At 45.0% G+C, this 21,529-nt stretch overlaps 1 protein-coding gene across 2 annotated transcripts; it reads left to right on the forward strand.

Moving 5' to 3' along the window:
* Positions 1-663: 663 nt before the first annotated feature.
* LOC130195320 (GRAM domain-containing protein 2A-like) lies at positions 664-21,355 on the forward strand. Of its 2 annotated transcripts, none has more exons than XM_056416786.1 (12): positions 664-845; positions 10,619-10,720; positions 15,088-15,145; positions 16,376-16,448; positions 16,946-17,049; positions 17,569-17,667; positions 18,602-18,673; positions 18,764-18,823; positions 18,933-19,068; positions 19,156-19,249; positions 19,743-19,844; positions 20,590-21,355. In XM_056416786.1, the coding sequence occupies exons 2-12, from the start codon at positions 10,620-10,622 to the stop codon at positions 20,636-20,638; spliced, it is 948 nt and encodes a 315-aa protein (XP_056272761.1). In that variant the 5' UTR covers positions 664-845; position 10,619; the 3' UTR covers positions 20,639-21,355. The 2 variants fall into 2 exon arrangements, with proteins under 2 accessions (XP_056272761.1, XP_056272763.1); XM_056416788.1 differs by lacking the exon at positions 664-845 and adding an exon at positions 1,397-1,499.
* The last annotated feature ends 174 nt before the right edge of the window (positions 21,356-21,529 follow it).

Below are 21,529 nucleotides of genomic sequence, written 5' to 3' on the forward strand. Positions count from 1 at the left end.
GCACCTCATTCGGAAATATAAAAGCATTAAAGAAGATAAATCATTAACGGTTAACATTGTGACGTCACCTGTGAGCCATCTTTGTTTATTTATGTCTCCATCTTTGTTTATGTCTGTCTCTATCTTTGTTTATTTATGTCTCCATCGATCAGATCATTAGCATCAAGCACAGATGTACGTTCCTGTCATGGATTATCTTATTTAGCATAATTAATGCAAACGGCCACAAAAACATTTATTTGGGCAGAAAATATGGCGAAACATTAAATATTGAAATGCAAACAAAACTCTGATCAGCGTTCGGTTAGATATAAAATATGGAACTTATCCCCTAATCAATATTTCGTCCTATTTAAAGTGCCTTGGTGTAGTGAGGTGTGTCGGCCACTGGGGGGCGCTGTTGCCCCGCTGGAGGTCTCAGTTCACCAAAATCTCACCAACACAACTGTATTTCCTCCTGTTGGTTCAGTTGCGCAAACAGGTTGTTTTTTAATTAAATTTAGTATGTATTTAATGCATAATTTCTTGTTTAATCACATGACCATGCAGGAAGTGTGTTTTTAGAAAGTAGTTTAATGTGCTGCTTAGATATATTCTGAATAGATACATCCTGACGTCCACCTTGTATTTTGTTTCGCTTACCGTGCTCTTATCTTGAAGGCCACTTCCGGTCACTTCCGGTGCTGGTGCCCGCTAAACGCCGTGCACTTGACGGCGCTGGTCCAGCGGCTCCGGTTCGTGAGTCCGTGTGTCGGTGCTGCCGGCGGACCGAGTACCTGCAGGAGTACACGGAGTACCTGCAGCAGTACACAGAGTACCTGCAGCAGTACCTGGAGTACACACAGGTAAGACCGACTGTGTTGTACAAATACTGTGAATGTGTGAGGAGGATGCTGGCAGTACAACACGGCAGTACTGCTGGTAGTGCTGCTGGTAGTACTGTGTTGTACTGCGATGATGTGGTATTGGTACCATTGGTACTCGCAGTACTGGGAGGAGTACTGCTGTCTCCAGGGAGCACCTTGAGTGGTGGAATGTAACGAAGTACATTTACTCAAGTACCTTTTTGAATATCATGATGAAATATAATCACTTGTAAATAAAAACGAATAATAAAACAAATGCATTAAACAGATGAAATAGAATATTATAATAGGCTAAATATGTTTTACGAATTCAGTATGTTTTCATGCTTGTACTTGTAGAGTAATATATACACTGTAATTATATGTGGTAGTATTTATATAGTATTCATCCAATAAGTATTCATGATGAATAATAATTAGTGCTGTGAAAAATAACGCGTTAACTCAGTTAATCCAATTACAGGTTTAACTAGTTTTTTTTTTTTTAACGCATTTAACGCATGCGCAGAATGAGCTTCCAATCCGTCTGTTGTTGGTCGTCGGGACGAGAAAAAAGTCACTTGCAAAATGAGCTTCCAATCCACCACTTCAATCTGAACTCTGTCCGCTCTCATGCAGACGGTCTGTTCATCGGTAATGATCCTTCCGCAGGTTCACCTCCGGAAACCTTGTTACGACTTTTACTTCCTGTAGATCAGGGTCTCAACACGTCGATCGCGACCTGCCAGTCGATCGCGGCGTAGTGTCGGTAGATCGCATGACATTAAAGAGATTGGCCCGCCCCCTGACATGTTCTCTAGAGCACGTCTTTGTTCTTTGATTAAACTAAACGTCTGTTGTTGATCGTATCTCCACAGCAGCATGTCATTTCTGTCTCTTCGCGTTGCGTTAACACTTATCGATCTCCGTCTGGCGCGCCACAGAGCTCCGTGCGCGCGCATCGGGACCGAGCAAAAAAAAGTCACTTGTCAATCTGTCCACCTGTCCGGGCCGGTGAGGTTTCAGCTTTGCAGCGGTGTCCCCGCCGTCCCTTTCATCACGGCCCAGTTCATGAAGAAAACCCACACAGTCAGTTTGCCTCAGCAGCTGCTAGAGGAAGACTAGAGGCCTTTAGATTGTATCATGGTGGAGTTAATGGTTCACAAACAAGAAAATATGTTCTGTTTGACCCTCCTGTTACCTTTACATTTACTAACATATTTTACCCTCGGGTCAATTTGACCCCAGCAATTAAAACCTCAGAAAATTATTAGAATTAATATTGCTTCCCAAGTTTAAGTGTGAGGTACTTTATGTTTGTTTGTTGACTACCTAAATAGCCCTTTAAATAAATAAAAAGTTGATATTTCTGATATGTTTGACACAGTGAAAAACAGCCTGGGGTCATATTGACCCCAAAGAACACCGACATTAAACATTGAATGGGGTCAAATTGACCCGAAAGGTAACAGGAGGGTTAAACATTCTGTTTAGGATGAAGATGTATTGATGTTCCATATGGAAGAAAACTGCTAAATAACTGCTGAGTTGCAGCACCATTGTATAGAAGAATGTATAAATGTATATATCCGTCTTTTGTCATAAATCTCTATGTTCTCACAAAATATACCGAGAATATCGGTAATATGTGATTAATCATGATTAATCCACAAAAACCTGTGATTAATCCGATTAAAATTTTTAATCGTTTCACAGCCCTAATAATAATCTTATATCATGATATTTATTGAAGGATTCATGTGTTCATCCATTTAAAGGCGGAGCTTATTTTAATGACTTCATATACTGATCATAGTTTAATATGTACTAATACTTCATAATTTATTAGTTGATTATTTATTTTTTAATAATTAGAATTCCTTTGGTGACAGTAAAGTACAACATGTACTTCAGAGGTGTAGTATAGTAAGAAGTACAACATGTACCTCTGAGTGGTACTGGTGAAAGTACCAGTGTTTACTTTGTGTACTAGTGACAGTACCAGCATGTACAGTGTGTACTTTGTGTACTAGTGACAGTACCAGTGTGTACTTTGTGTACTAGTGACAGTACCAGTGTGTACTGTGTGTACTAGTGATAGTACTGTGTGTACTGTGTGTACTAGTGACAGTACCAGTGTGTACTGTGTGTACTAGTAGTATTAGTGGTATTACAGTAGTAGTATTAGTGGTATTACAGTAGTAGTGGTATTACAGTAGTGGGGTGGAACAGGGGTTTTGGGGGTTAGCATTTATTGGGGGTTTACAGGGTGGGTTGGTGGGTTTTCAGCAGAGGGTGGGGGGTTTTCAGGTGGGAATTTTGGGACAGGGGTGTATTGGTTTTTGGTGGGGTTGGGGGATTACAGAGGGGGAGCAGAGGGAAAGAGGGGGGTACGGGGATTTTGTGGTGGGTTTTTACAGGGGGTTGGTTTTTGGTTTTCGGGGTGTGGGGGGGGTGGTTACAGGGGGAGGGGATTTTCGTGGGTGGTGGGGGTATTGGGGGACAAGGGGGTGGGGGGGGGAAAGGGGGTGAGGGTGGTGGGCAGGGGGGGGGACGGGGAGTGGGGGGTGACAGGGAGTGGGGGGGAAATTTTTAGGGTGGGGGTGTGGGGAAAGGGTGGTAAATTTGGGGGTGAGAGTGGTGGTGGTGGGGGAGGGTGGGGGTTGAGAGTGGGTGGGGGGAGGGGGGTGGGGGTGAGTGGAAAAGTGGGGTGGAACAGGGGGTGGTGGGAAAAATGGTGGGGGGGGTATTACGTGGGGGTGGGGGTTAGGGGGGGGTGGTGGGGGGTGGGTTTGGTTGGATTTGTAGGTGGGGTGGAAAACAGTATTGTTACAAGGGTTTGTCTTCAATTTTTTTTTAAAATGGGCCCTTTTCCCCCAAATTATGGATTCCAAAAATTTCTTGTGGGTTTTCCCCAATTATTTATATAAAAGGGCCCAATAATTAGGAAAACTAAAAACTTTCATTTTATGAAAATGACAAAATATTTTAAAACGGGAAAACCAAGAAAAAAAAATCTGGTAAAATTCAACATGCCCTTTAAAACAAATAAAAACTTTGGGTACCCTTTTTTCAAAAATTTTTTAAATGTTTAAAAAAAACTCAAAGGACCCAAAACCGGTAATTTTAATCGTTCTGAGCAACTCAGAGATCACCCGTCTGGTGATGTGGGATTCTGTAGACGGTATTGCCCTGGCATCCAACACCACTGTAAAGAATTCAAGATCTTTGATCGACTGGCCTTAACCCACGAAAGCAAATCTCAAGGACTGCATTCTTTCATTCACGAATATTTCAAAAATCAGGCACATCTTGTCTCAAAAGATGCAGAAAAATTGGTTCACGCTGCTCACATTTTAGACTGGGATTACTGCAAATTTTATTAGCAGGTTGCTCTAATAAATTCTTTAGGTCCTCCAGTTGATCCAGAATGCTGCAGCTCGTGTGTTCTCACTAAACTAAGAAAAGAGATCACATCACCCTGCACTAGCTGCTCTGCACTGGCTCTGCAAAACCAAGAATCACTTTAAAAATTCTTCTCTTAACTCACAAAGCCTTGATTGGTGATGCTCCATCATATCTTAAGGAGCTTGTTTGACCATATTGCCCCACCAGAGAGCTACGCCACCAAACGCGAATTACTTGTAGTTCCGAGTCTTAAAAGTAGAATGGGAGCCGAGCCTTTAGTGTTGGTCAAGTCTTCAGTGGAACCAGTCGCAATTTCAGTCCGGAGGCAGACATGTCACCTCGCCTAAGAGTAGACTTAAGACCTCCTCTTGACAGCGAGAAGTTAGGGCTGAATCAGTTCACCTGGTCTGGCTCTCTTTGATATGCTGCCAAGCAGAAGGTTTATAGCTGCTGGGGACGTTTAGGATGCACTGCTACCCATCCTCTTTTTCTCCTTAAGGATGAATTTTCATCTCTCAATCACACGCATTAACTCTGCCTTCTCCCCGAAGTCCTTGACTTACGGCCTGCGGTCATCGGACCCTATGAGACGCAGTATAGATCCTATCTGCTCTGATGGATCGCCTGGGTCGTGGGACTCCTGCCCGCGACTACGCCACTGTCCTTGTTGAGACTCGCCACTCCTCCTCCCCACCGCCATCTGCCTGATGGATTGTGGAGGTCTCCCATGTGGAATATGTCATTATGAACTATTCATACACCTGGGTCATATTCATTGAATGTATTTAACTCTAAATATGTCCTGTACACATTACATCTATTGTTCTGTCCATCCTGGAGAGGATCCTCTGTTGCTCTCCCGCAGGTTTCTTCCTTTTTTCCCTGAAGGAAGTTATTTGGGGAGTTTTTCCTGGTCCGGCGTGAGGTTTTTGGGGCAGGATGTCTATGTGTACAGATTACAGCAGTAGCTCCAGAGTGACACACAGCAGTAGCATTAGTGGCACACAGCAGCAGTCGCACACACACAGCAGCAGCATTAGTGGCACACAGCAGTAGCTCAGTGGCATTACAGCAGTCGCAGTGGCACACAGCAGCAGCAGTGGCAAACACAGCAGTAGCATTAGTGGCACAGCAGTAGCAGTAGTGGCATTACAGCAGTAGCCAGTAGCAGCATTAGCGGTACACAGCAGTAGCATTAGTGGCACACAGCAGCGTGAGTGGCATTACAGCAGCAGTAGCAGTGGCAATACAGCAGTAGCAGCAGTGGCATACAGCAGCAGTAGTAGTGGCATCAACAGCAGCAGCAGTAAATACCGGCACACAGCAGCAGCACAGTGGCACACAGCAGCAGCACTAGTGGCACCACAGCAGCAGTCGCAGCGGCATCACGCGCACAGCAGCAGTACTAGTGGCACTACAGCAGCAGCAGCGGCATTGTGCAGTACCAGGCATAGCAGTGGCACCACAGCAGCAGTATCACTGTTGCGCATCACAGCAGCAGTAGTAGGCGACACAGCAGCAGCAGTAGTGGCATCACAGCAGCAGTACTAGGTGGCATCACAGCAGCAGCTAGTGGCACACAGCAGTCAAGTGGCATGTTAGCAGCAGCGGCATCACAGCAGCAGTAGTAGCGGCATGGCAGCAGCAGCATCATATCACCACAGCAGCAGCACACCTGGCATCACAGCAGCAGCAGCAGCGGCACCAGCAGCAGCAGTCCAGCAGCAGTAGGCATTAGCAGTATCACAGCAGCAGGCGGCACACACAGCAGCAGCAGCAGCAGTGCAGCAGCAGCAGCAGCAGCAGCAGCAGCGGTACTACAGCAGCAGCAGCAGCGGCACCAGCAGCAGCATTATGGCATCACAGCAGCAGCATTCAGCGGCATCATAGCAGCAAGCGGCATCACAGCAGCAGTAGTGGTTAGTACAGTGGCACACAGCAGCAGTGCAGCGGCACACAGCAGCAGCCAGCAGCAGCAGCAGGCATCACAGCAGCAGCAGCAGCGGCACCACAGCAGCAGCGGCATCACAGCAGCAGTCGCAGTGCTACAGCAGCAGCACAGCAGTAGTAGCAGTGGCACACAGCAGCAGCAGCACAGCAGTAGCATTGCGGCACACAGCAGCAGTTAGTGGCACACAGCAGTAGCAGCGGCACACAGCAGTAGCAGCAGCAGTGGCATTACAGCAGCAGTCGTAGTGGCATCACAGCAGCAGCAGCGGCTACAGCAGCAGCAGCGGCATCACAGCAGCAGCACCAGTGGCATCACAGCAGCAGCAGTAGTGGCATCACAGCAGTAGCACTAGTGGCATCAGCAGCAGCAGTGGTACTACAGCAGCAGCAGTGGCACCACAGCAGCAGCAGCAGCGGCATCACAGCAGTAGCGGCACACAGCAGCAGTATTAGCGGCACACAGCAGCAGCATGCACACAGCAGCATTAGCAACAGCAGCAGCAGCAGTAGCACACAGCAGCAGCAGCAGCGGCACACAGCAGCAGTGCAGCAGCAGCAGCAGCAAGCAGCAGCGGCACACAGCAGCAGCATTAGCGGTATCAGCAGCAGCACAGTGGCACACAGCAGCAGTCAGCAGCAGCAGCAGTGGCATCAGCAGCAGTAGCAGTGGCACAGGCAGCAGCAGCAGCAGTAGCAGCAGCAGCAGCAGTGGCATCACAGCAGCAGCAGTCAGCAGCGGCATCACAGCAGCAGCAGCAGCAGTGGCACAGCAGCAGCAGCGGCACACAGCAGTCACAGGCAGTAGCACAGCAGCAGCAGCAGCGGCACACAGCAGCAGTAACAGCGGCATCACAGCAGTAGCACAGTGGCACACAGCAGCAGCAGCGGCACACAGCAGCAGCAGAGCAGCAGCAGTGGCACACAGCAGCAGCAGCGGCAATACAGCAGCAGGCAGCACCACAGCAGCAGTACAGCACCGGCACTGTTAGCAGCAGCAGTGGCACGCAGCAGCAGCAGTGGCACACAGCAGCAAACGCAGTGGCACACAGCAGCAGTAGCAGTGGCATTAGCAGCAGCAGTAGTAGCGGCATCACAGCAGCAGCAGTAGCGGCACAGCAGCCCGTACAGCAGCAGTAGCAGTGGCACACAGCAGTAGCAGTGGCACAGCAGCAGCAGTGCACACAGTGGCATTACAGCAGTAGTAGCAGGCACACAGCAGCAGCATTAGTGGCACACAGCAGCAGTAGTGGCACACAGCAGTAGCAGGTGGCATTACAGCAGCAGCAGCAGTGGCACACAGCAGCAGTAGCAGTGGCATTACAGCAGCAGCAGGTGGCACACAGCAGTAGCAGTGGCATTGTACGCAGTAGCAGCAGTGGCACACAGCAGTAGCAGTAGTGGCACACAGCAGCAGCAGTAGTAGCATTATGGCAGCAGCAGTAGCAGTGGCATCACAGCAGCAGCAGGTGGCACACAGCAGCATTAGTGGCACACAGCAGCAGTAGCAGCAGTGGCATACAGCAGCAGTAGCAGTGGCATTACAGCAGCAGTAGCAGTGGCACAGCAGCAGCATGAGCGGCACACAGCAGTAGCATTAGTGGCATCACAGCAGCAGCAGGTGCATTGTTACAGCAGTAGCAGTGGCATAGCACAGCAGCAGCAGTGGCACACAGCAGCAGTAGCGGCACAGCAGCAGCAGCAGTGGCATTACAGCAGCAGTAGCAGTGGCACACAGCAGTAGTAGCAGTGGCACACAGCAGCAGCAGCAGCGGCACACAGCAGCAGCAGCATTCGTGGCATTACAGCAGTAGCAGCATTAGCATTACAGTAGCAGCACTAGTGGCATTACAGCAGCAGTAGCAGCAGTGGCATTACAGCAGCAGTCGCAGTGGTACACAGCAGCAGTAGCAGTAGTGGCATTACAGCAGTAGTAGCAGTGGCACACAGCAGTAGTAGCGGTATTACAGTAGTAGCATTGTGCGTAATACAGCAGTAGTAGCAGTAGCAGTGACACAGCAGCAGTATTAGTGGCACACAGTAGCAGTCGCAGTGGCATTACAGCAGTAGCATTAGTGGCACACAGCAGCAGTAGTACGCAGTAGCATTAGTGGCACACAGCAGCAGTAGCAGTGGCATTACAGCAGTAGTAGTAGTGGCATCACAGCAGTAGCAGCAGTGGTTACAGTAGCAGTAGTAGCGGCATGCGCAGTAGGCAGTGGCAATACACAGCAGTAGCAGTGGCATCACAGCAGCAGTGGTACACAGCAGTAGTAGTGGCACAGCAGTAGTAGCAGTGGCATTACAGCAGCAGTAGTGGTAATACAGCAGTAGCAGTGGCATACAGCAGTAGTAGTAGTGGTATTACAGCAGTAGCAGTCGAGTGGCACACAGCAGTAGTCAGTGGCAATACAGTAGTAGTAGTGGCAATACAGCAGTAGTATAGCGGTACAGCAGCAGTAGCAGTGGCATTACAGCAGTAGTAGTAGTGGTATTACAGCAGTAGTGGCATTGCCATTAGCAGTAGTAGTAGTGGCATCACAGCAGTAGCATTAGTGGCACACAGCAGTAGTCGCAGTGGCATTACAGCAGCAGCAGCAGCGGCATACAGCAGTAGCATTAGTGGCATTACAGCAGTAGCAGTAGTGGCATTGCTGGCACAGCAGTGGCATTGCCAGCAGTGGCATTAGTGGCACACAGCAGTAGTAGTGGCACACAGCAGTAGTATTAGTGGCTACACAGTAGTAGCATTAGTGGCACACAGCAGTAGTAGTGGCATTACAGCAGTAGTAGTAGTGGCATACAGCAGTAGTAGCAGTGGCACACAGTGTTACAGCAGTAGTCGCAGTGGCATCACAGCAGCAGTAGTAGTGGCATTACAGCAGTAGCATAGTGCACACAGCAGCAGTAGTGGCATTACAGCAGTATGCAGTGGCATTAAGCAGCAGCAGTAGCGGCATTACAGCAGTAGTCGAGTGGCCAGCAGCAGTAGTAGCAGTATAGCATTAGGCGGCATGGCAGTAGCAGGCGGCATTGCTGAAAGCAGCACGAGTGGCATTACAGTAGTAGTAGCGGCATACAGCAGTAGTGCAGCAGTAGTAGTAGGTATTACAGCAGTAGCATTAGCGGCATTACAGCAGTAGCAGTAGTGGCACACAGCAGCAGTAGCAGTGAAAGTGGTATTACAGCAGTAGCAGCAGTGGCACACAGCAGTAGTAGTGGCATTACAGCAGTAGCATTAGCGGCATTGTGGCAGTAGCAGTAGTGGCACACAGCAGTAGTAGTGGCAATGGTACACAGCAGTAGTGGCTGCACAGCAGCATTAGTGGCACACAGCAGTAGCAGCAGTGGCATTGTTACAGCAGCGGCTAGCAGTGGCATTACAGCAGCAGCAGTGGCACACAGCAGTAGTAGTGGCATTACAGCAGTAGTAGTAGCAGTGGCACACAGCAGCAGTAGCAGCGGCACACAGCAGCAGCAGTAGTGGCATTGCTGCAGCAGCAGCAGCAGTGGCACACAGCAGTATTAGCGGCACACAGCAGCAGTAGAGTGGCATTACAGCAGCAGTAGCATCAGTGGCATCACAGCAGCAGTTACAGCAGCAGTAGTGGCACAGCAGCAGCAGTAGTGGCACACAGCAGTAGTCAGTGGCACACAGCAGCAGCAGTATTAGTGGCACACAGCAGTAGCATTAGTGGCAATACAGCAGCAGTAGTAGTGGCACACAGCAGTAGCAGTAGTGGTATTACAGTAGTAGTAGTAGTGGTATTACAGTAGTAGTATTAGTGGTATTACAGTAGTAGTGGTATTACAGTAGTAGTAGTAGTAGTAGTGGTATTACAGTAGTAGTAGTAGTGGTATTACAGTAGTAGTATTAGTGGTATTACAGTAGTAGTATTAGTGGTATTACAGTAGTAGTAGTAGTGGTATTACAGTAGTAGTAGTAGTAGTAGTGGTATTACAGTAGTAGTTCAGTGTAATATTATATTCAGTGTATCAGGATGACTTTCAGCTGAAAGAATTGCTTGTTCTCAAACGGCCTCTTTCTCATGCTGTTGCCATGGAAACAGAGGAGAGAATACAACCCTCCTCTTTCTCCTCCCTCTCCTCTTCCTCCGGTGATGATGGTCGGAGTTCAGAAGGTCAAAGTGGTCTCAGGGTGCTGATGGTGGACCAGGTTCACTCTGCTCCTCCCTCTGCTCCTCACTCTGCTCCTCACTCTGCTCCTCACTCTGCTCCTCCCTCTGCTCCTCACTCTGCTCCTCCCTCTGCTCCTCCCTCTGCTCCTCACTCTGCTCCTCCCTCTGCTCCTCACTCTGCTCCTCACTCTGCTCCTCCCTCTGCTCCTCTTCAGTCTGTGGACATGAACCATCCTATGTAATCCACACAGAAACCTTCTCTCTGGTTCTCCCTCTCAGGATGTCGGAGAACGTGGAGCATAGCGACGACCTCGGCCTCCTACCCCCTCCCGAGGCGGAGCCCCCCCGGGAGGAGGACGCACACTGCCCCCTACCCTTCAGGTGAGGTGCTGCAGCGTGTGTCTAAACTAGACATCATCCGACCTTTGACCCTCACGTCAGGAGGAACATCAGATCGACAGAGGAGGGTTCTATAAACTAGTCTGAACTATAAACCAGTCCTAACTAAACCAGACTTAACTAAACCAGACCTAATTACACCAGACCTAACTAAACTAGTCCTAACTATGAACAAGTACTAATTATAAACTAGTCCCAACTATAAACTAGTCCTAACTAACCAGTCCTAATTATAAACTAGTACTAATTATAAACTAGTCCTAACTATAAACCAGTCCTAACTATAAACCAGTCCTAATTATAAACTAGTACTAATTATAAACTAGTCCTAACTATAAACCAGTCCTAACTATAAACCAGTCCTAACTATGAACCAGTCCTAACTATAAACCAGTCCTAACTATGAACCAGTCCTAACTATGAACCAGTCCTAACTATAAACCAGTCCTAACTATGAACCAGTCCTAACTATGAACCAGTCCTAATTATAAACTAGTACTAATTATAAACCAGTCCTAACTATGAACCAGTCCTAATTATAAACTAGTACTAATTATAAACCAGTCCTAACTATGAACCAGTCCTAACTATAAACCAGTCCTAACTATAAACTAGTCCGAACTAACCAGTCCTAACTATAAACCAGTCCTAACTATAAACTAGTCCTAACTAACCAGTCCTAACTATGCACCAGTCCTAACTATGAACCAGTCCTAACTATAAACCAGTCCTAACTATAAACTAGTCCTAACTATAAACTAGTCCTAACTATAGAATATACACTTTTATTAATCCCCAAGAGGAAATTAGTTCTCTGCATTTAACCCATCCTTAGTTATTAAGGAGCAGTGGGCTGCAGTGATGCGCCCGGGAAGCAACTGGGGGTTCAGTGCCTTGCTCAAGGACACTTCGACTTGCAACTAATGGGGAGAGCGGGGATCGAACCCACAACCCTGCGGTTGCAGGACGGCCCTCTTACCCCACTGAGCTAAAGCCGCCCTATGAACCAGTCCTAACTCCTAACTATAAACCAGTCCTAACTATAAACTAGTCCTAACTAACCAGTCCTAACTATGAACCAGTCCTAACTATAAACTAGTCCTAACTAACCAGTCCTAACTATGAACCAGTCCTAACTATAAACTAGTCCTAACTAACCAGTCCTAACTATAAACTAGAGAACTGAACTAAATCCGACATGTGAAGTAAGAACGTTAGTGATAAGTGAGCGTTATAATAGGTTTAGTTTTTAAGGCTAAACCTGACACACTCACACCTAGTTATACACACACACACTCTCACACACACACACACAACTCTCAAACACTGTGTGTTGGTACTGACTCACCGGTGATACAATAAGTATGAACGGATGATTCCAGATTCCTCCAATCAACAGACTCCCTCATTAGTCCTAACAAAGAAAGACAGTGTGTGTGTGTGTGTGTGTGTGTGTGTGTGTGTGTGTGTGTGTGTGTGTGTGTGTGTGTGTGTGTGTGTGTGTGTGTGTGTGTGTGTGTGTGTGTGTGTCAGGAGATGAAAGGAGACGAGGAGACGAGGAGACGTGCAGCACAGAAAGCCTCTCCTCTCTCTGTCATTCCTGTCACGTACGAAACAAGCTGCTGACTAGCAGGGTGTGTGTGTGTGTGTGTGTGTGTAAGTGTGTACGTGTGTGTGTGGGTGTGTGTGTGTTTGCTTGCAGCACGTGCATGCAGCTCATGTTTCTAGGCAACAGAGCTCAGAGAGAGGCTGATGGGTGTGTGAGATATAAACATATATGTAAATATATATATGTATATATATATACGTATATATACACATATATATATACATACATATATATATTTATATTTATACAAACATATATATATAAATATATTTATATATATAGTTATATAAATACATTTATATGTAAATATATATTTTAAAAATTGTAAAGATATATATACATTTTTAAATATATATATATATATACATATATACATTTATCGACACATATTTCATTACCACATTTTATGCTTTTAGACCAATCAGAGCACATTGTTTCCTCCATTGGCTCCGCCTCAAAAGAGAGTCGGACATTTTTTATTTTTGGGTGATTTCTTTCACATTTGGTCGTGAGAACTTTCGGGTTTTAACAACTTGTGTGAAACTTTTAAAATATGTATATAAGTTTTAATTCTCGTTCCACATGTACATTAACATATTGTTTTATACGTTTTAACTTTAACTTTTTTTTTACTGATTTTTACTTTTATTCATATTTATTGGGGTAAACGTTAATATATTCATATGTATTGGCGTCGAACCACAGTCAACTTTAATTAAATTGTGTTTCTATGAAACCTAAATCCTAAAGATTCAGTTTGTGTTCCAACGACGTTTAAAAAAGTCTGAACTGAGATTCTCTCTCTGCTCCACTTCCTCCATTCAGCTGCACCACCGCATAATTAGTCCTTTATGTATGGTGTGTGTGTGTGTGTGTGTGTGTGTGTGTGTGTGCGTGTGTGGGTCTCAGTGGACAATCACTCCTTTCACACACACACACACATACACACACACAGGGGACCACACTAACACAAGTGGTTCACAGTAATAATGATCAGGGTGAAGAAGTACTCTGTACTTCAGGAGAAATACTTCTTAATGTCACTGTGAAGTTAAAGTACTAGTTATAAAGCTCCTTTCACAGTGTCGTATTAATAAAGAATATTATAGTCTGATTGCATCACTGATAAATACATAGACGAAAATTTAAAGCTTTTACTTTATGAGTGTAGATACTTTCTGTGTAGTAGTAAAGTATCACATGAGATCATCTTATCATGAGGGAAAAGTACAAGTACATCAACCTGGTACTTCAGTGAAGTACTTTCACACACAACTCTGGTTGTCTTTTGCATGAAGGTCGTCTCAACAACTATTTGCATTAAAGCTGACGCAAATAAGTGTGTGTGAGTGTGAGTCTGTGTGTGTGAGTGTGGGTCTGTGAGTGTGAGTGTGGGTCTGTGTGTGTGTGTGTGTGTGAGTGTGGGTCTGTGTGTGTGAGTGTGTGCATGTGTGTGTGTGCGAGTGTGAGTGTGGGTCTGTGTGTGTGAGTGTGTGCATGTGTGTGTGTGTGCGAGTGTGAGTGTGTGTGAGTGTGAGTCTGTGAGTTTGAGTGTGAGCGTGTGTGTGTGAGTGTGAGTGCGAGTGTTGGTGTGAGTGTGTGTGAGTGCGAGTGTGAGTGTGAGTCTGTGTGTGTAAGTGTGTGTGTGAGAGGGTGTGTGAGTGTGTGTGTGAGTGTGAGTATGTGTGTGAGTGAGAGTATGTGAGTGTGTGTGTTTGTGTGAGCGTGAGAGGGTGTGTGAGTGAGTGTATCTTTCATTGTTAGATGTTTAGAAACTAGATGACAGAGATGAGATGTTGGAGATGAGATGTTGAAGATGAGATGTTAGAGATGAGATGTTAGAGATGAGATGTTAGAGATGAGATGTTGTAGATGAGATGTTAGAGATGAGATGTTAGAGATGAGATGTTGGAGATGAGATGTTGGAGATGAGATGTTGTAGATGAGATGTTAGAGATGAGATGTTAGAGATGAGATGTTGTAGATGAGATGTTAGAGATGAGATGCTGGAGATGAGATGTTAGAGATGAGATGTTAGAGATGAGATGTTGTAGATGAGATGTTGTAGATGAGATGTTAGAGATGAGATGTTGGAGATGAGATGTTAGAGATGACATGTTGGAGATGAGATGTTGTAGATGAGATGTAGGAGATGAGATGTTGTAGATGAGATGTTAGAGATGAGATGTTGGAGATGAGATGTTGGAGATGAGATGTTGTAGATGAGATGTTGGAGATGAGATGTTAGAGATGAGATGTTGGAGATGAGATGTTGTAGATGAGATGTTGTAAATGAGATGTTGTAGATGAGATGTTGTAGATGAGATGTTGGAGATGAGATGTTAGAGATGAGATGTTGGAGATGAGATGTTGTAAATGAGATGTTGTAGATGAGATGTTGTAGATGAGATGTTGGAGATGAGATGTTAGAGATGAGATGTTGTAGATGAGATGTTGTAGATGAGATGTTGTAGATAAGATGTTAGAGATGAGATGTTAGAGATGAGATGTTGGAGATGAGATGTTGTAGATGAGATGTTGTAGATGAGATGTTGTAAATGAGATGTTGTAGATGAGATGTTGTAGATGAGATGTTGGAGATGAGATGTTAGAGATGAGATGTTGTAGATGAGATGTTGTAGATGAGATGTTGTAGATAAGATGTTAGAGATGAGATGTTGGAGATGAGATGTTGTAGATGTCCGAGCTGAGGTCTCATGAGGTGGTTTGTGTCCTGCAGGCTGCAGCTGATCGATGATCTTTCCTACGAAGACGTGAAAAAGTGCTACCGAGGATCCGTGAGTCAACACACACTGACCTGAAGACGACACTTCATATGTATTTATTATTTATTTAAACTCCTCTGAAGTGTAAACAAAGAATTCATCTTTACAGGAGACGGGTTGACGACTTCTATTTATAAATATAATATAATATTTAAATATATTTATTGATGCATTCATATGCTGGAGCTCATTTTAATGACTTTATATTCTGCCAGAACGAAATATACTGATGAAGTACAATCTATAGTTATACATGATTTGATGTTATAGTTTTTTATATTTAGTTTTATTAATCAGAATCTATAAAGTGAATACCAGATAAAGGTAGCACAGGAAAAAGTACAATATTTATTATAAGTAGAAATATAAAATAGCAGAAAATGGATATACGAGTAAATGTACTTAAAAAAGTTATCAGTTCACTGGAAATAAAAAGAAAATGTTAATTTAATCAATAATTCTGTCTCTGAATTACATCATTGGAAGATTTGAGTATCCAGTGCAGCTATTGTTCTTTTTTTAGGGGTTAAAATGTCGATACTGATCAACATCTAGATTTATTGTAAGAGTTTTATTGTTCAAGAGTTTTATGTGTGACGCCATTTGTTATTTCTAGTTTGATGTCTCAGAAGCTCGCGGCGGCGTCGCTGCATTCTGTTGTTTCAGTCTTTGTTGTTTCAGACAGGAAGCGGAAAACAGGAAGTCTCTCAGAGAATAAAGGTGTATTGAGATGATGTAACTTCTATTCCAAAGAGCTGCAGTTTAGTTTGTGTTGAGTAAAACTCCTTCACTTAAAGTATTAGTCATCATAAATATGTATAAACCACAATCAACAAAGAACCCATAAAACAAACAACCATCAGATAAACCGTGTTATACACAAGTACAAGCTCCGCCCACTTGTTTACCGACCCTGAAGGAGTTTCTACTAATAGATGTTGAATATGAACCTTTGATAACAATCAAGCTAAATCCCTAGATTTAAAGTCTGGATGTCTTATTTGCATTAAAAATAAGTTCACGATGAAGAGGATAACGTTGATGAAGATGAAGTCTGGGGCGTAAAGAACAGTATCGTCTGCATAAATGTAGACGCTGAAGTCTCGATAAGGTGTAAATGTTGTGTAGGTGAACAGTAGAGGACCAACGACAGAGCCCTGTGGAACCCCATCACCGCCACATACATCTGTATGGTTTGGATCGTGTGGCCATATTTCTTTCTTTCTCCTGCTGCCTTCACAGACCGTCAGCAAGTACAACTCCCAGTACCACAAACTGTTCCAGACGGTTCCTAAAGAGGAGATCCTGATGAAAGGTGAGGAGTCCTAGTGAGCTCAGGAGGACGCCTGACAGGTGTTTCACCTCACCTGTCTGTCACCTGTTTATCATCTATTCAAATCTTATTCAACCCCTGTCTATCACCTCTTTATCCCCCGTGTATCACCTGCTCTATCACCTGATCTATCACCTGATCTATCACCTGTTTATCACCTGTTCAAATCTTATTTATCACCTTTCTGTCACCTAATATATCGCCTGTCTATCACCTGTTCAAATCTAATTTATCACCTGTCAGTCACCTGTCAGTCACCTGTCAGTCACCTGTCCTCACCTTATCTAAACCCTAGTTTCACCTGCTTTTAGTTTATATGTTGTTTCCATTACAGAAACTTGTTTTTATATTTGTTTCCAGCTCCTGATGAAAACATTTGATCAGAGACGCAGGGAAAGTCTCTCTCCCTGTCTGATCCACCTGGACCTACCTGCTCTCTTCTTCTTCTTCTTTTTCTTCTTCTCCTTCTTCTTCTGCAGTGTATTCGTGTGCTTTGTTGCGAGACATCCTGCTGCAGGGACGCCTCTACATCTCCAGGAACTGGCTGTGTTTCTACGCTAACCTGTTTGGTAAAGACATCAAGGTGAGTGAAGACCCTGTCCCTTTAAGACCCTGTCCCTTAAAGACTTTGTCCCTTTAAGAACATTTTACTTTAAGACCCTGTCCCTTAAAGACTGTCCCTTTAAGGACATTTTACTTTAAGACCCTGTCCCTTTAAGAACCTTCCCCTTTAAAAACCTGTCCATTTAAGTCTTAAAGGGGCAGGTTCTTAAAGGGACGGGGTCTTAAAGTTCAAGACCCCGTCCGTTTAAAAACCTGTCCTTTTAAGAACCTGCCCATTTAAGACCCTATCCCTTTAAGACCCTGCCCCTTTAAGACCTTGCCCATTTAAGACCCTGTCCTTTTAAGAACCTGTGCCTTTAAGACCCTGTCCCTTAAAGACTCTGTCCCTTTAAGAACCTGTCCCTTAAATACTCTGTCCATTTAAGACCCTGTACTTTTAAGAAAACCTGTCCCTTTAATACCCTGTCCAGTGGCAGAGGGAACAGGAAGTGTGTGCATTGCCTACCACAATAAAGGTCTCCTGTGTTCCTCTCTGCAGGTGTGTATTCCCGTGGTGTCGGTCCGGCTGGTGAAAAAACACAGGACTGCCGGCCTGGTGCCAAACGGCCTGGCTATCACCATGGATACGGCCCGGAAGGTACCACACGGGATACCACGTCAAGAGTATTACTACTAAATGTATATATTCATACACTCAAAGGCGGACTCTCCACGTCTCGTTATGTGTGGCTCTTTATTTGTTATTTGTGACTCCTCCGGTTGTATAGAAGTCTATGCTTCATGTGTTAAAGCTGTATTCTCTCTCCTGACCACCAGGGGGCGACTCCTCTGGTTTTATAGAAGTATATGCTTCATGTGTTAAAGCTGTATTCTCTCTCCTGACCACCAGGGGGCGACTCCTCTGGTTGTATAGAAGTCTATGCTTCAAGTGTTAAAGCATTCTCTCCTGACCACTAGGGGGCGACTCCTCTGGTTGTATAGAAGTCTATGCTTCATGTGTTAAAGCTGCATTCTCTCTGCTGACCACCAGGGGGCGACTCCTCTGGTTGTATAGAAGTCTATGCTTCATGTGTTAAAACTGCATTCTCTCTCCTGACCACCAGGGGGCGACTCCTCTGGTTGTATAGAAATCTATGCTTCATGTGTTAAAGCATTCTCTCTCCTGACCACCAGGGGGCGACTCCTCTGGTTGTATAGAAGTCTATGCTTCATGTGTTAAAGCTGCATTCTCTCTCCTGGCCACCAGGGGGCGACTCCTCTGGTTGTATAGAAGTCTATGCTTCATGTGTTAAAGCTGCATCCTCTCTTCTGACCACCAGGGGGCGACTCCTCTGGTTGTATAGAAGTCTATGCTTCATGTGTTAAAGCTGCATTATCTCTCCTGACCACCAGGGGGCGACTCCTCTGGTTGTATAGAAGTCTATGCTTCATGTGTTAAAGCATTCTCACTCCTGACCACCAGGGGGCGACTCCTCTGGTTGTATAGAAGTCTACCGCATTAGTAAATTCTTGGACATGACGTTTAAACATCCCCTTTATGATGATGTCACTTCCTGTTTGTGTCTCCTCAGTACGTGTTCGTGTCCCTGCTGTCCAGAGACAGCGTGTACGACGTCCTCCGGAGGATCTGCACTCACCTGCAGGTTCGATGCTCCGATCAACTGTCACTCCGCTTGTGTCCCGGCGACTTCCTGTCTGACTTCCTATCTGACTTCCTGTCTGTTCTGTTTCAGGTGAACGGGAAGAGTCTGAGCCTGAAGCTGTACCTGGAGGAGCCCATCTCTCTGTCCATGGTGAGGAGTATTTATACTACAGAGTACTGTGATGTTTATATGACAGGTACTTTAGAGGTGTACTCCTAACCAGCAGTACTCCTCTAAAGTACTCCCGCCCCCCCTACAGGATGAGTTCCCTGAGGTGCTCACTTGGAGGAGGAAGCCGTCTCTCCCCCTCGTCTCCTCCTCCCTGCCTGACCTGCTGGGTAGCTCCTCCCCCGGCCTGGCTGCAGAAACGCCCTTCCTCACGCACACGCTCACAGGTAGGACACCCCATAGGCTCACCTGACCGCCCCCCCCCCCATAGGCTCACATAGTCACATAGTGTGTGTGTGTGAGTGTGTGTGTAGACAACAGCTTGGAGACAGAGACCATTCTCCTGACAGAACCAGTACCTGAACTGGGTCACATGGAGTACCAGCTGCTGAGATTCTTCATTCTGCTGTGAGTACACACAGTATACACAGTACACGCAGTACACGCAGTATACGCAAGGAATCCTACGGAAACCTGATATATATATATATATATAAATACACTTATATATAATATATTTATATATATATAATATATAAGTGTATTTATATATATTATATATATATAAGTGTATAAATATATATAAATATTTATTTTATATATATATATTTCGTCTCTGTGAACTTCATGTTTATATATATATATGTTTTCTGATCTGTGCTGCCACCTGCTGTTTGAGTATATATCACATGCCCACGTGCAACCAATAACTTATATTATATATATATATACCTAATATATATATTTATTTTTAATTTTTTATATATATATAGTGATATATATGTATATTAATATTTATAAATATATTATATATATATATATATATCAATATGTATTTCATATATATATACCATCTGTCTACCCATCTGTCTGACCATCTGTCTACCCGTCTGTCTCTCAGCGTCTCCCTGCTCGTCCTGTCTTCCTGCTACTTGGCCTTCCGAGTGTGTCGTCTGGAGCAGCAGATGAGCTTCCTGAGCAGCCAGCAGACGCCCAGAGAGAGGTAACGGTCTGGAGGTCAAAGGTCAAGAGACATGTGACCCAGAGAGAGGTAACGGTCTGGAGGTCAAAGGTCAAGAGACATGTGGCCCAGAGAGAGGTAACGGTCTGGAGGTCAAAGGTCAAGAGACATGTGACCCAGAGAGAGGTAACGGTCTGGAGGTCAAAGGTCAAGAGACATGTGACCCAGAGAGGTAACAGTCTGGAGGTCAAAGGTCAAGAAACAAGTGATCCAGATAGAGGTAACAGTCTGGAGGTCGAAGGTCAGAGACAAGTGACCCAGAGAGAGGTAACAGTCTGGAGGTCAAAGGTTTAGGAGACATGTGACCCAGAGAGAGGTAACGCTTATGAGGTCAAAGGTCAGAGACAAGTGACCCAGAGAGATGGAACAGTCTGGAGGTCAAAAGTTTAGGAGACATGTGACCCAGAGAGAGGTAACGGTCTGGAGGTCAAAGGTCAAGAAACAAGTGACCCAGAGAGAGGTAACAGTCTGGAGGTCAAAAGTTTAGGAGACATGTGACCCAGAGAGAGGTAACGGTCTGGAGGTCAAAGGTCAAGAAACAAGTGACCCAGAGAGAGGTAACAGTCTGGAGGTCAAAGGTCAGAGACATGTGACCCAGAGAGAGGTAACAGTCTGGAGGTCAAAGGTTTAGGAGACATGTGACCCAGAGAGCCAATCAGATCAAAAGTGTCCGTTGGAAACCTTTAGAATAACACATGTAAACTTAATGTGTACGTTCTTGTGTCAGGTGTGGGGAGTTGCCCTGCTGGCTGGCCAATCAGAGGACAGGAACCTGACTCCGGGAGCCAATCGGGGAAAATAAGAAGAAAAACATGCACTTACATAGACTTCCCACCAGGGGGCGACAGAGATGGACGGCCCCAGTGGCTGGACTCTGACCTGGTCGCCATAGAGACGATAGTCACCAGACACTGGGGGCCGACCTTCGACCTCCCGAGTAAGAGGTCACACAGAGGTCATGTGAAAGTCAGGAAGGACGACGACGTGCTGTAACATAACGGATGTAGATTATTATTTGTGTATGTGTGTGTGCGTGTGTGTGTGTATCAGGAACGCACGCTGTGTTACACATCTCTCCACCAGGGGGCGATGGACTTCGTGTTCCTGGTAAAAACTGTAAAAACTATATTATTTCACATTAAATCAGAACAAATAATAATAATGTTGTTGGTTGTTAAATTACTTTATTTATTGATCTAAAACTTATTCTGAAAACATGAATTATTTTCTTTCTTTCAAGATATAATTGTCTGGAAACAACAGTTGAATATAACATCTATATATTCTATAGATTACATATATTATTATAATTATAGCGTGTATATATTATATCTATATTATATTATTAGGGAGGAAGGAAGGATATGTGTATATATGTGTGTGCGTTTGGTGTTTCGGGATGTCTTCGTTTTACTTTTTGAAAGAAACTCATGAAACAGAAACAACTTCTGAACTCCAGATTTATGAATAAAAAGAAACTACATTACCCATGAGCCTCTGCTGCTGTTGCCACGGAGAAGAAGAAGCCAGTCAGAGGGGTGAAAGTAACTATTTGAATTCCCTGGAATCGGATCACATGGCCGGAATTGAAGCTCTGTGATGTGAACCAACACTACCACTTTAGTCCACAGGGGGCGCCAGAACCAACACTACCACTTTAGTCCACA

The sequence above is a fragment of the Pseudoliparis swirei genome, chromosome 6 (assembly GCF_029220125.1).
Source record: "Pseudoliparis swirei isolate HS2019 ecotype Mariana Trench chromosome 6, NWPU_hadal_v1, whole genome shotgun sequence".
In the NCBI taxonomy this organism is placed as follows: domain Eukaryota; kingdom Metazoa; phylum Chordata; class Actinopteri; order Perciformes; family Liparidae; genus Pseudoliparis; species Pseudoliparis swirei.

Bases quoted from the DNA above. Each gene is read 5' to 3' on its own strand.
- LOC130195320 (XM_056416786.1), top strand. From the start codon at position 10,620: ATGTCGGAGAACGTGGAGCATAGCGACGACCTCGGCCTCCTACCCCCT. The intron at 17,668-18,601 runs GTACCACACGGG...GTGTCTCCTCAG, and splicing joins CCATGGATACGGCCCGGAAG to TACGTGTTCGTGTCCCTGCT. The intron at 19,250-19,742 runs GTGAGTACACAC...TCTGTCTCTCAG, and splicing joins CTGAGATTCTTCATTCTGCT to CGTCTCCCTGCTCGTCCTGT.